The sequence below is a fragment of the Misgurnus anguillicaudatus genome, chromosome 2, assembly GCF_027580225.2.
Source record: "Misgurnus anguillicaudatus chromosome 2, ASM2758022v2, whole genome shotgun sequence".
Lineage (NCBI taxonomy): Eukaryota > Metazoa > Chordata > Actinopteri > Cypriniformes > Cobitidae > Misgurnus > Misgurnus anguillicaudatus.
The window spans coordinates 27520170-27533354 of NC_073338.2; the positions used below are offsets into that span (position 1 = coordinate 27520170).

The 13185-nt window shown below is 38.7% G+C and overlaps 1 protein-coding gene across 3 annotated transcripts in view; it reads left to right on the plus strand.

Moving 5' to 3' along the window:
- col15a1b (collagen, type XV, alpha 1b) overlaps positions 1 to 13185 on the plus strand; it is a 56507-nt gene that overhangs the window by 18318 nt on the left and 25004 nt on the right. For all 3 annotated transcript variants that reach the window (XM_073875851.1, XM_073875847.1, XM_073875850.1), the window contains exons 3-5: positions 6930 to 7477; positions 11146 to 11220; positions 11656 to 11760. In XM_073875851.1, the coding sequence (XP_073731952.1) occupies positions 6930 to 7477; positions 11146 to 11220; positions 11656 to 11760 (728 nt within the window). The remainder of the gene's footprint in view (positions 1 to 6929; positions 7478 to 11145; positions 11221 to 11655; positions 11761 to 13185) is intronic.

Genomic DNA, 13185 nt, shown 5'->3' on the forward strand with positions numbered 1-13185 from the left:
ATTAATGAATGTAGTCACAAATGGGCTTTAGGGTGCATCTTTATTGATCATAGATCTGTTTAGTTTCTTCTGGGATTTCATTTATCTGCTTGTTTTAGCTAATGAACTGACAGGAGATATTAGGTAGGAGGTGTATTATTGTGTTTCATTAGCGTATTTGTTGGTGGTGTCTTTTTCAAATGTTATTTGGAGTTAAGATAACTGGGTCATTACAGAGATTAAGTTTTACTCATGAGACTATTGGATATTAAAGAGCAGCCTGACTCAAAATGTTTGTACAGTAATTGTGCCACACCGTTGTGTTTTAGAGATCACCAAGCCCGCTTTTATCAAAGAATAATCCTAAAATTGCCCTCCATCACATGATATTACAGTAATATGATCAGACGCAGTGGGTTACTGGACATTGAGGAAATTGGGGTCAGTTGATGGAGTGGCACTGCAGGGCCACCTTTTGATTTTAGGCAAAAAGAAAGGTGAAGTGGTTCACACGTTTTTCTGCTTTATCTGACTACAACAAGCATCTATCAAATGACCCTTATGTATGTGATGTCACATATTTTGTGTTATTTGATTTTTTTTTGTTTTGGGAATAAACTATAATATATAAATCCATATTTGGTAGAGTATTGCATTAAAGCTCACATAACACACGCTGTTTCTGCATTTCTGATGTTAATCTGGAGTAGTAGTACAACATCCTTTATATCTTCCGAAGAGTCTTTAGTTTAATCAGATTTATAAAAGAAAGATTAGCTTTACCGATTCTTTCCGATAAGGTACGAAAAAATGAAGAAGGAGGAGTTACTACTGCGGGAGGAGCAAGTATGAGTCATGCAACACTATACAACACTGTTTAACTTATGATTCACTACATGTTTGTGTCATTTATATAATATACACGTGCCTATTTCCAACATAAAGTAGAAGTCTTACTTACCGCATGCAAGTCATTGTCACGACTCGCACACATGAAAAGTTAGATCCAAATGCAGTTTTAATAAGGGTGATCCAAAAGCATAATCCATCCAATCAAAGGTCAATATCCATACAGGCGATCCAGAACATATACATAAATAAACACAGATCATACCTGTCAAGTTTTGGATTTGAAAATAAGGGAAATTTTCCGGCGCCCACCGCGAACAGTCCCACCACCAACCCAAACAAGCTCTAGTATTCCTTACATTTTAAGACTGGTGAGGGACGGATAATATTTTTTAAACCAGTGCTGATAATTGTGTTAAAATTAACTAAACAAACTAATTCATTAGCAAGAAAACTAGTGAAACACACAGCTCTGTGAAAACATTTCATAAGTCACACTCAAACTGTACATACTATACACACAAATTTGCATCTGTACAAAACCCACTGGCCTTAGGTTGAAAAGCCTTATTTTAACTTCTTTTGCATTATACCTTAATGCCAAAAATGTATAAACCATTCACTTTTCTTTGTAATGAGAACTGTCATTTAGAAAATGAAAATGCTAGATGGGGCAGTGGCCCAAACCAAAAAGGGCACTATGGGGGGTGGTACTATTAGTATGGTTTTAATAACGTATTATAAATAAATGATGTGTTACTATATTACTAGCATCAACTTAGACAAGTGATTATAATGGGAAAATATAATAACAAGAATTAAAGTGTGACAATAGATATTCAATATGATTTACCTGCTGGCTTGATGGAGCTTTGAATCCATGTTTGCAATGTTGAACTGCCTTTACCAGCCTCCCTTTCCGTTTTCTGTCTTTATTTTGTTGAAGGCATTGGTGTTTTTTGTATTTTTTGTCTACAAAGTGTGCCAACAACAGCAAATTTAGTGTTTATGTTAACTTAGATCTGACCGGGAACATTTAATTCATTAGACAAGCATTGTAACGATAATAATGTGGATATTTTGTTGCTGTTTGTTGCTAACTTGTTAGCACTTTTAGAACACCGACAGCAAATCATTAACCGAAGAAATACATAAACAAACTTCCAAATTAGTAATTCTGCGGTTTAACAACTGATATAATGTAATAAATCTACCTGTTAATGCAACAAACTTCAGACAGAAACTGTCGTCTTCGCTCTCCAGGCAGAGAGTGCACACAGAGATGCTGCGGAGCGGGTGGGAAAACACGAAGTGGATTAGCGGAATCAGTGGACCTTTAGCGATCTGGGATTGGGAATGTTTTTTATTACTCCACCCGGGCATTATTATTTTTGTAATTACGCAGGTTAAAATAAGGGAGATTTACGGGAAAATATACGGGAGGACGGCGGGAAAGAAGGGTAAAATACGGGACTTTCCCGGCCAAAACGGGATACTTGACAGGTATGACACAGATACAGAAGGCGATGTGACTTACAACAAGGAATCCACAACAATGACTGAACAGACAGGGCTTAAATACACAAACACTAAACAAGGTGAGTGGAAACAGCTGAGTACAATGATCAATGATGACAGAAGGGTTTATGGGAGATGCAGTTCATGACACATGTGACAGTGAAGACAAGAGACATCTGGTGGCTAACTCGGGGAACAACACTAATACATATGACACACACAGAACACAGTTTGACACTGTGACAGTACCCCCCTCTCAAGGAGTGGCTACCAGACACTCCAAATGACAAAACACAAAAGTTCAGGTGGGTGGAGGAACGGAGGTGGAGCTGGAGGAGGGATGGAGGGTCTAGAACCCAGGGCGGGGCCAGCAGAGCAGGAGGCCAGGGCGGGGCCGGCAGAGCAGGAGGCCAGGGCGGGGCCGGCAGAGCAGGAGGCCAGGGCGGGGCCGGCAGAGCAGGAGGCCAGGGCGGGGCCGCGGGCGGAGGCTGGAGCCAGGGCGGGGCCGCGGGCGGAGGCTGGAGCCAGGGCGGGGCCGCGGGCGGAGGCTGGAGCCAGGGCGGAGCCGCGGGCGGAGGCTGGAGCCAGGGCGGAGCCGCGGGCGGAGGCTGGAGCCAGGGCGGAGCCGCGGGCGGAGGCAGGGACCCCAGCAAGGCAGGAAGCCAGGGCGGAACCGGCTGGACAGGAACCCAGGGTGGTGCTGGTGGTGTCAGGAACCTGGGTAGAGGGAGACAATAGAAAGAGGCCCTCTGGACCAGGTTAAATAGGAACGAGAGTTCAACCCTGGCCTTCTTGGACCAGGCAGTGAGGGCAGGGAGCTTGGGAACCGCCATCTTGAAACCGGCAGAGAGTTCAGCACTCGGCTCAGATGACTCACTCGGCTCAGATGACTCACTCGGCTCAGATGACTCACTCGGCTCAGATGACTCACTCGGCTCAGATGACTCACTCGGCTCAGATGACTCACTCGGCTCAGATGACTCACTCGGCTCAGATGACTCACTCGGCTCAGATGACTCACTCGGCTCAGATGACTCACTCGGCTCAGATGACTCACTCGGCTCAGGGTCGTGCTGAACAAAAGAGCAGAAGACAGACCACCCGCACCACAGAGCCATGGCAAACACGGAAAGCACTGAGCTTTAAGCACATACCTCTGGTGCCTCTCTGAGCACAGGTGCGGGTGTGATGATGGCTCTCCTGAGAACAGGTGACTGTGAGGCAACGACCCTCTGGAACGCAAGGGCCGGAATCACCGTGGCGATCTCAAAAGTTGGAGTAGGCAACGTGACAGCCATCTTGGGAACAGCTGCTGGGTCAGGGGCGGCCATTTTGAGAACAGGTGCCGGCATAATCACTGCCCTTTCGAACATAGTCTCCTCTACAATAGAGACCCTCTGACGAACAGGTGCAGGTATAGTGGTGGCAGTCTCAAACACAGGTGCATCCCTGTAGACAGCCATCTTATGAACCACTGCTGGCTTGGTGGCGGCCCTCTTGTCCGACATCGCAGGTGTGACAGTATTATTCCACTGGCTACGATGCTCTAAGTAACGGGTGAACCCCCAGAAATCCAAAATGTCCAGCCCGTTCATCTCCCACTGTGGTAGCCGTTCATCCAGACAACAATTGAATAAGTCCTTTAACGCAGCGTCATTATAATTCAAGCCGCAGGATAAGGTCCAAAACGTTTGGGCCAGACAACCCACCGGTTGACCCTGCTGGCGTAGGGCCCTTATGTTGCTTATCCGATTCCCTCTCTCCCTTGCAGTAGCGGGTGGCCTGATCCGGATCCCCAATCCGCTGGATCTATTCATGGTGGATTCCTTCTGTCACGACTCGCACACAGTGATGCCACAGTTACTTTGAAAAAGTAATCTGATTACTGATTACTGATTACTCCTTTAAAAAGTAACTAAGTTACTTTACAGATTACTTGATTTTAAAAGTAACTAAGTTAGATTACAAGTTACTTTGTTAGTTACATTCCAGTAGCTGCCAACACCCCCACTGCCTCAACATTAAAAATGACAACCGGTTTTGCCAACACTCACTTTATTGGAAGTGCATTTTTAACAGTAACGTCAACAATGTATCTCCTGACATTTTAAGTTGAACTGTTGTGTTTTAAAAAACTAAAATATATATATATGAGTCTTTCTTGACTTCACTTAACATAAATAGGGGTGAGCAGGGGCCATTTTCAGAAAAACTTAATTTTAAAAGTTAATGTTTTAGACAGAGATATATTTTTGTTGTGGTCAATAACTCACAAGTGTGGTCTATCAAAACCAGCTGGAATTTTGAACAAATGTAAAACGACTTCTGTATAATTTCACTTTAAACAAGAGTACTGAATTGTTACTTTTGACCTTGACAGCAGGGACGAAAGTAACACACAGGTGGGTCAAAAGTAACACAACAAAACATGATAGATTTTTGTGTTACACTTGTTTTTATTAAATATATATTACTATGACCTCTTTAATATGTAACTGCAAACTTATTTTGTCATTTATCTTTGTAAAAAATAATTAAATTACATTTTTATTTTAAATTTCAGTTTTATCAAATGTTTCAAAAGCAACCAACAGTACAAACTTAAATTGCTGAGACTAAAAAAATTCAATAGTTTAAACACTATGAAAATAAAATTAAATCAAATTAGAATAATATCAATTTTTTACCATATTATACACAGTATTAGCAGCTGGACAAAACTAACAAGTGTTACTTTTGACCCGACAGGATCTACTTACTCTATAAACTCGACTTACTTTTATTTTGAAAAACGGAGAAGTCTTCAGGATGTTATATACTAAATACCTTGTAGATTTATCAGTATTGTAACACATGAAACGAGAAACACAACGCGTTGTAAGAAAAAAAGACCGCTTTTGGAATGTACTTATCATGGTTGAAAACACAGTTCTGGATCTACACGTGGAAATCGGTGAGTAAATAACGCGATATTTGTAAACTCTTTCAGAGGTTATGTGCTAATATGCGGTCATAGTGAGATTTAGATGTTATCAGGGCTCGGAGAAAATCGCTTTGTTACTTTCGTTCTTCAACTCTCCCACACTTACTGGTTTTGCACTGAAGTCCAGCTTTTGTTGTTTGGGTAGTGGATGAACTCCTGCTCACTGCTTCGCATCACCGGGTGGGACTTGCTCTTAGTTTGACTGTCTGCGCCGTGCTGCGACTCCAAAGGTTTTTTTTTTTAATTTGACGTAGTGTTTTTGTAGCTGCAACTCTCTTCTCTCTTCATTGTACGTTGTTTACGTTTGTGTCGCTTACACGTGACCTGAATTGTCCTCGTGCTGAAAACGTGACTTGTCGCACACCTGACTTCACTTCCCGAGACGCAAGAAGAAATATACAAGAAAATATATATTTTACTAAGGAAAATTTCAAAAATAGTAACGCACAGTGACTTGGATAAGTAACTTTAATCTGATTACTGGTTTGGAAATATTAACGCGTTAGATTACTCGTTACTAAAAAAAGTGGTAAAATTAGAGTAACGCGTTACTAAGTAACGCGTTACCGGCATCGCTGCTCGCACACATGAAAAGTTAGATCCAAATGCAGTTTTAATAAGGGTGATCCAAAAGCATAATTCATTCAATCAAAGGTCAATATCCATACAGGCAATCCAGACCATATACATAAATAAACACAGATACAGAAGGCGATGTGACTTACAACAAGGAATCCACAACAATGACTGAACAGACAGGGCTTAAATACACAAACACTAAACAAGGTGAGTGGGAACAGCTGAGTACAATGATCAATGATGACAGAAGGGTTTATGGGAGATGCAGTTCATGACACATGTGACAGTGAAGACAAGAGACATCTGGTGGCTAACTCGGGGAACAACACTAATACATATGACACACACAGAACACAGTTTGACACTGTGACAGTCATGACCTGGTTTCCATAAGGCTGTTTTTCTTCTCCTTACATCCAAAAACACACTTCTTCATTTATGCCATTGTTGAGTTTTGAAGTTAAACAAAGCTGTTGCATAATGTGATGTTTGTAAGTTCTAGCATCTCCCGCTGATTGACAGGTGGGCGGGGTTTTCCGGGGAAGTGCCCATAAAAAGAAGTGATTATGTATAGAAACCCCTGAAACGTCAGCTGGACCCGTAATCGAAAAGACCTCCACGAACCCTGGCGAAGTGCATTCGGCACAGAAATACTCTGTAAAACACCCAACTGCTTTTTTGACACTTTGCCTACGTTTAGCATGAGGAAACAACTCTATAACTGTGTTAATAAGTCAGAATGCATAAAATACCATTGAACCACCCCTTTAAAAGCCCAAACTTGATGGATTTCGATCCCAGGGTACACACATACTAAAAAAAGAAATGTACTGTCATTTTGCATAAAAACTTTTGCCAGATGTATAAATACAAATACTGTATATAGTTTGCTCACTGTTCCTGTGGTGGATCTCTTCAGCTGGCATTTTGTTTTAGGCTACTATTATTATTGTAACATTGCCAAATACATTTGCCAACATTTTAATCAGTTGTAACTACAACCACTTTATTTTTATTTCAGAGAGAGCATCCAATGGTCACCTGGTCCTCACAGAGCTAGTTGGCGTTCCTCTTCCTCCTTCTGTATCTTTTGTCACTGGCTATGAAGGTTTCCCCGCATACAACTTTGGACCGGAAGCCAACGTGGGTAGACTGACCCAAATATTTGTGCCCGAACCGTTTTTCAGTGACTTTGCCATTATTGTTACCCTCAAACCCTCCAGCCCTCGGGGAGGGGTGGTATTTGCCATTACCGATGCCTCCCAGAAGATCGTTCATCTGGGCTTGGCCCTGACACCTGTGGAGGATAAGACGCAGAAGATCTTACTGTATTACAGTGAGCCAGGGCCTACTGACACCAAGCAGGTGGTTTCTTTTAAAGTACCTGACATGACACAGCAGTGGAACCGCTTCACCTTGACAGTAGAGCGGCAGGAGGTCCGGCTCTACATGGACTGTGAGGAGTACCACAGCGCCACCCTGAAGAGAAGCCAGAAACCGCTCAGCTTTGAGTCTGGCTCGGGCATCTTTGTGGCTAATGCAGGCGGTACTGGTCTGGAGAGATTTGTGGTAGGTCACTATTTCACTTTCCACAGAAATCAGAAACTTTCTTTGAAGATGTTTCTTTTTGTCTTTATTGGTTCGCCCACTTCGCACAAAACAATTACTGAAACTGCTGCAATTTATGTAAATATTTTATAATTGCATGCAGATAATTGCAATGCTGATTTCAAGATTACATCATATATTTAGACGCACGCGATTACACGTCTGGCCCCGAAGTTAACTTACGGCCTGTGTTTGTTTATTGGTCTAGCTAGTGACTAAACTGATCCCAGGAATAAAAATGTTTCGGTTTTAAAAGATGAGGGGAGACAATGAGCATGGATCAACACTGTATGGATTGGCAGCCAGGCAAGAATTCAAGGATTTGTAGCTAACATTGTATACATTAATTTTAACTAAGGTCATTTACATGTTATTTATTTTACTTGTTATAAGAAAAATCTACCCTAGAGGGACTAAAGGAAGTTAAGTTTGGTACACAAAAGCTGTTTGTTTTTGTTGTTGGTGCTAAAATGTCTATATACCTTTAAATTTGCTATTTAAATCTTTTAATGTTATTGTCTACATTACGCGTGTGTGTGTGTGTGTGTGTGTGTGTGTGTGTGTGTGTGTGTGTGTGTGTGTGTGTGTGTGTGTGTGTGTGTTTCTTCAGTTTAGGAACCAAATGTCGCCACAAATACCAGTCATTTTTGACCTTGTGGGGACATTGTGGCTTCAAATTAGAGTTCAGATGCAAAATTCTCTTAAGTGCGTCTAACATGTATTTTCTTGTAAATTAGCATTTTTTTTATCAGGCTGTTATGGTTAGGTTCAGTAATTTTTTTTAATGGCAATGAAAATGTTATTAGTCAGTAGCTGAAATGTCTTTTTTTCACAAATGTCACTTTAGTTATTTCATTCATATTTAACAAATATGACTTTCTTTCGTGCAAAGGGCATGCAAGCTCCAAACATTGCAAACATTGCAATTGCTGAAAGTTATGTAAAACTCACCCACACATTAGGGTGACTGCCACATTCTGGTTGTATTCGTCCAATTAATCTTCTATGCACTTAGAGGATGTTGCTGAAAATGGGGCGTTTAGCGGATTTTGCCCACAAATTAATATTTCTGAATGCGAGACTTAGGGGATTTGAACCAAAAGTTTTTGATTATCATAAAATATTGTTAGTGTCATTATATATCAGTGTGTGTTATGTTTTTGATAATTTAATGTTGCTAAATGGTTATTCTTGTTATGGCTTGGTGTGAAGAGAAATAAACAAAGAGGGTAATATAACTAAGATAAGGGAGGAAAAACATGCAGGTACAACAAACAGAACTGTAACAATTATTGACCTGTTGACATTTTGAATGAATTTTGTATTGAGATGTACTGTAGGAGATATGGATATATTAGGAGAAATATGAAATTCTTTAATTCATTTGTATTAAAATCATTAGATGACTATTTGTTTCCTTGTTTACCTAGCTCTAAAGTACGGTGGCCTCGAGGTGCAATTTTATTTACAAGATTAAAAACAAATTTACAAGTTTTTTTAACAAATTTACAAGTTTTTTAAACAAATGTAAAAAAGTTTTTCAACAAATTTACAATAAGTGAACATATTTACAAGTTTTTAACAAATTTACAAGTATTTAAACAAATTTACAATGAGTGAATAAATTTACAAGTTTTTTTAACAAATTTACAATGAGTAAACAAATTTACAAGTTATAAAACAAATATACAATTAAAAAAAAATGACAACGAGTGAACAAATTTACAAGTTTTAAAACAAATATACAATAAAAAAAAATTACAATAAGTGAACAAATTTACAAGTTTTAAAACAAATTTACGTTTTTTACGGAGAGGGTAGGTGCAATAGCCGGAAGTGCTCCACACTCCAGTTTAGTAGGTGGCGGTAGTGCACCATAAGCTGGTTTGCCAACCGCCATAAAATTTCAGAAGAAGAAGAAGAATAGCCGGAAGTAGTGGCTACAGGAAATGGCCGTTTTTTTCTTTTTCGAACAGCAGCGTTCATTGTTGTACCATGTTCTGCCCCTACTGCGGCACCGGGACCCCCATCAACCGTAGCCGTTTCTGTCACAAATGTGGAAAATGCCTAACATTTCTGCCTGACGGCGGTAAAATGGCCTCAAGTTCGGCCCCAGATGATGGCGAAATAGCAACTACTTCAGCAACTAGTAAGTACTTTCTTAAACTAGCTAGCAACAACAAATAGCAACTGGCGTTGTTTAACAAAACCTACTTACTTCCGGCTATCGTACCTACCCTTTCCGTAAAAAAACGTAAATTTGTTTTAAAACTTGTAAATTTGTTTAAACACTTTGTAAATTTGTAAAAAAAAAATTTTTTACATTTTTAAAAAACTTGTAAATTTCATTTAAAACTTGTAAATTTTTTCACTCATTGTAAACTTGTTTGAACACTTGTAGATTTGTTTAAACACTTGTAGATTTGTTTAAACACTTGTAGATTTATTTAAACACTTGTAGATTTGTTTAAACACTTGTAGATTTGTTAAATAATCTTGTAAATTTGTTAAAAAATCTTGTAAATTTGTTAAAAATCTTGTAAATTTGTTAAAAATCTTGTAAATAAGTAATTTTCCATTGTAATTTATTTTTGCACCACGAGGCCACCGTACTACAGTCTACAATACTTAGCAAATACCTAAATTTGTCCTCTGGCTCACTAATTACCTTTTTTTGCTGGAGCCAGTTTTATCAATGTGTTAGTATGGGGAGGGTGTCTTGACTCTTGTTGTCATGGGAATTACATAACAAAGTAAAATCCTTTGTGATACATGGTATAATGCTGTATGGGTATCATGCAAGAAAACAGGAGCAAGACCATGAACTTGTCACATAAAGATAAAGTCAAGGGTTCAATGACAAAAACAGTGATCTAACTAAAGAGCACATAACCCTATAAGGGGCTTGAAAGTGTAGTATGTACTGTAAAAAATAAAGGAAAATTTAGTGAGGCATTAAGCAATTAAGGAGCTACTTCTACAAACAAAATCACCAAAACATTAGGGAATCCAGGCATTAATGAGCAGACACTCTTGTTTGTTTCTCTTGTGGCACAATATACTTATTTTCAACCTTATGTTACCTTTCCACAATTTATACTACTGGTGAAAGTTATTGTGTTATTACAGTAAAAATGATCTGTTTTAAGAATTTTAAAAATTAAATTTCACCTATTATTGTTTTATGGTTGTTTAGACCGTGACATTTCACAATGCCTTTTATAATGAAAGTTGCTGATGGCGATCATAAATCTCTGTTGTACTATGATGAAAGTGTAGCTATAAAAACATAAAATACTAATGAGAATAGCAGGGGGGGGAGTTCATCTGAAAGCCTGCTGATAATTGCTTAAAACTTATTACCTTCACTTTTACGCCGCTGGCACATCACAGACCCCTGGATATATCTGTGCTGTCATGTCCAAAAAAAGCTGTCTGCTGCTGTTGGAATTGAAATAAGAACAAAGACATCTCTGTCTGCATTGCTCCAGGCCATGGGAATTTACAGATATGATTGCAATATAATTAACCACTTAGTATTCTGAAAATATACAGCGATTTTTTTTTTACATGCGAACAGTTCGATTTTATTTTCAATCAAAAACTAACTCATGTATCTCTCTTCTCAGGGGTCCATCCAGCAGTTGGTAATAAAACCAGACCCAAAAGCAGCTGAAGAGCAGTGCGAAGAAGATGATCCTGGAGTAAGTGCATCCTTTTTTTACACATATCTATACCTAAATGGTACATATATTAGGACCTTTATAAAGGGTACTGCCCCAGTGACAACAGGAGCCATTTTTGATAATTTCTTCTGACGGTGTACCATTGGTAGGCTAGTTGCTACTTATTTATAAATAAGCCACTGCTTGTGTCCTGGAAATCACCAGCTCTCATTCAAAATAAATGACTGGCTGTAATCACTGGCAAAACTTATTTTGGGGTTTTTATTAGAGAAGCCTTGCCGCTTATCCACTACCATGCCAGATCAACCCATCAATCAGGGCCAAACAATCTTGCCTTCCCACAGCATTCCCCAACGACCCACCATTTAAAACTCCACTTTGGTGCGGCACGCCCTCTTGTGGTAGAGTCATCTCATCTGTAAGATACACAGCTAGTTTATTGGTTGTTTGTAGGCCTCCGGGGACAGAAGTGGTGACGGTGATTTTGTTGATGAAGAAGACCACGGCAAACATGAGAACATCGATGGTGGGACACGCAAGGGCCAGAATAAAGAAAAGGTTTAGCAATAGCACCTGCTTACACTTACACATATACAGATTCTTTATTGACCAAGAATAATGTGTATTAGAAAGAAAATATTTTTAAAATACATTTCCAGTGCACTTTATTAACAGCTTCTTTGTTATTTGCACACATCCATTATTGTCTCAGAAAAGTCAATAATAGTTTTTATTCAAGTTTGTGTCGAGGGCTTTAGATGTATCACAGTAAAAGGAAAACAGTTTTTTTTCCGTGAGTAGTGAATTTTGTAAGAAATAAGACATAAGCTTTATTTTTATTGACCTGAAAACTAAGAGGTTATTTCTCTCTTATAAGGAATTGATTTATAATAACATTTTGATGAAAGAAGCATCAAAATATTTTTTTTTTCTCCAATCTCATCAATTTGCATTAACAAAATGTTAAAAGGACACTCCACTTTTTAAAAAAAAAATAGGCTCATTTTCTAGCTCCCCTAGAGTTAAACATTTGATTTTTACCGTTTTGGAATCCATTTAGCCGATCTCTGGATCTGGCGCTAGAACTTTTAGCATAGCTTAGCACAATCCATTGAGTCTGATTAGACCATTAGCATTGTGCTCAAAAATGACCAAAGAGTTTGGATATTTTTTGCAATGATATTACCTAGTGCCCAAAATTATATTTTTTCTATTTAAAACTTGACTCTTCTGGACTGAAACTGGACTGATTTTACACCAAAAAGTTACTCAACTGTTAATTAAAATTAAATAAACTGTTTACAATCTTCAATCCGTGGCTAACACATGCATTGAAGAAAAAACATATTCACTCTTTCAATGGCTATTATCTGACAACTATTGATAACATTACCATGTGTAATTTAATGGTGTAAATGTTTTTAATTAATACACATTTAAGATGGCCATGAAGTAACTCTAATTTGCATAGTCTTTGATATAAAAAGCTTATTTTTGCATATAATACAAGCATTGTCTAAAAATGAAAATAGGCTTTTACTTAATTATTATTACAAGACCATCATGTAGCCTAGACACCCAAACCAAAGTGAAGAAAATGATCTTTAATTTGCAAGTTTAAACTGAACAGACATAATAGACATGAATTTCCTCACAGAAGTTTAAGATCATATACAGCTTGAACGTAGATATATAAATGAACACAGAGAAGGGAAGTTTAACACTGGGAAGCACAAGCAAACATGCTGAAGAGGAACTGAAGGCAGCTAAAAACCATCAGGACATAAACACGGGGTTATTTGGATCCTTACCTCCAGATAAAGTAATACACTGGACTGATGATTTAAATGTTGTTTACTCACATGTTGTTAACTCACCGGACTTTGTTACAGCACTGCTCCACTCATTCACTTCTCCACATGGACTGTATGTTTACAGTGTCACATGAGCAGCTATACACTGCAGGTTCGACTTTATTTGGCG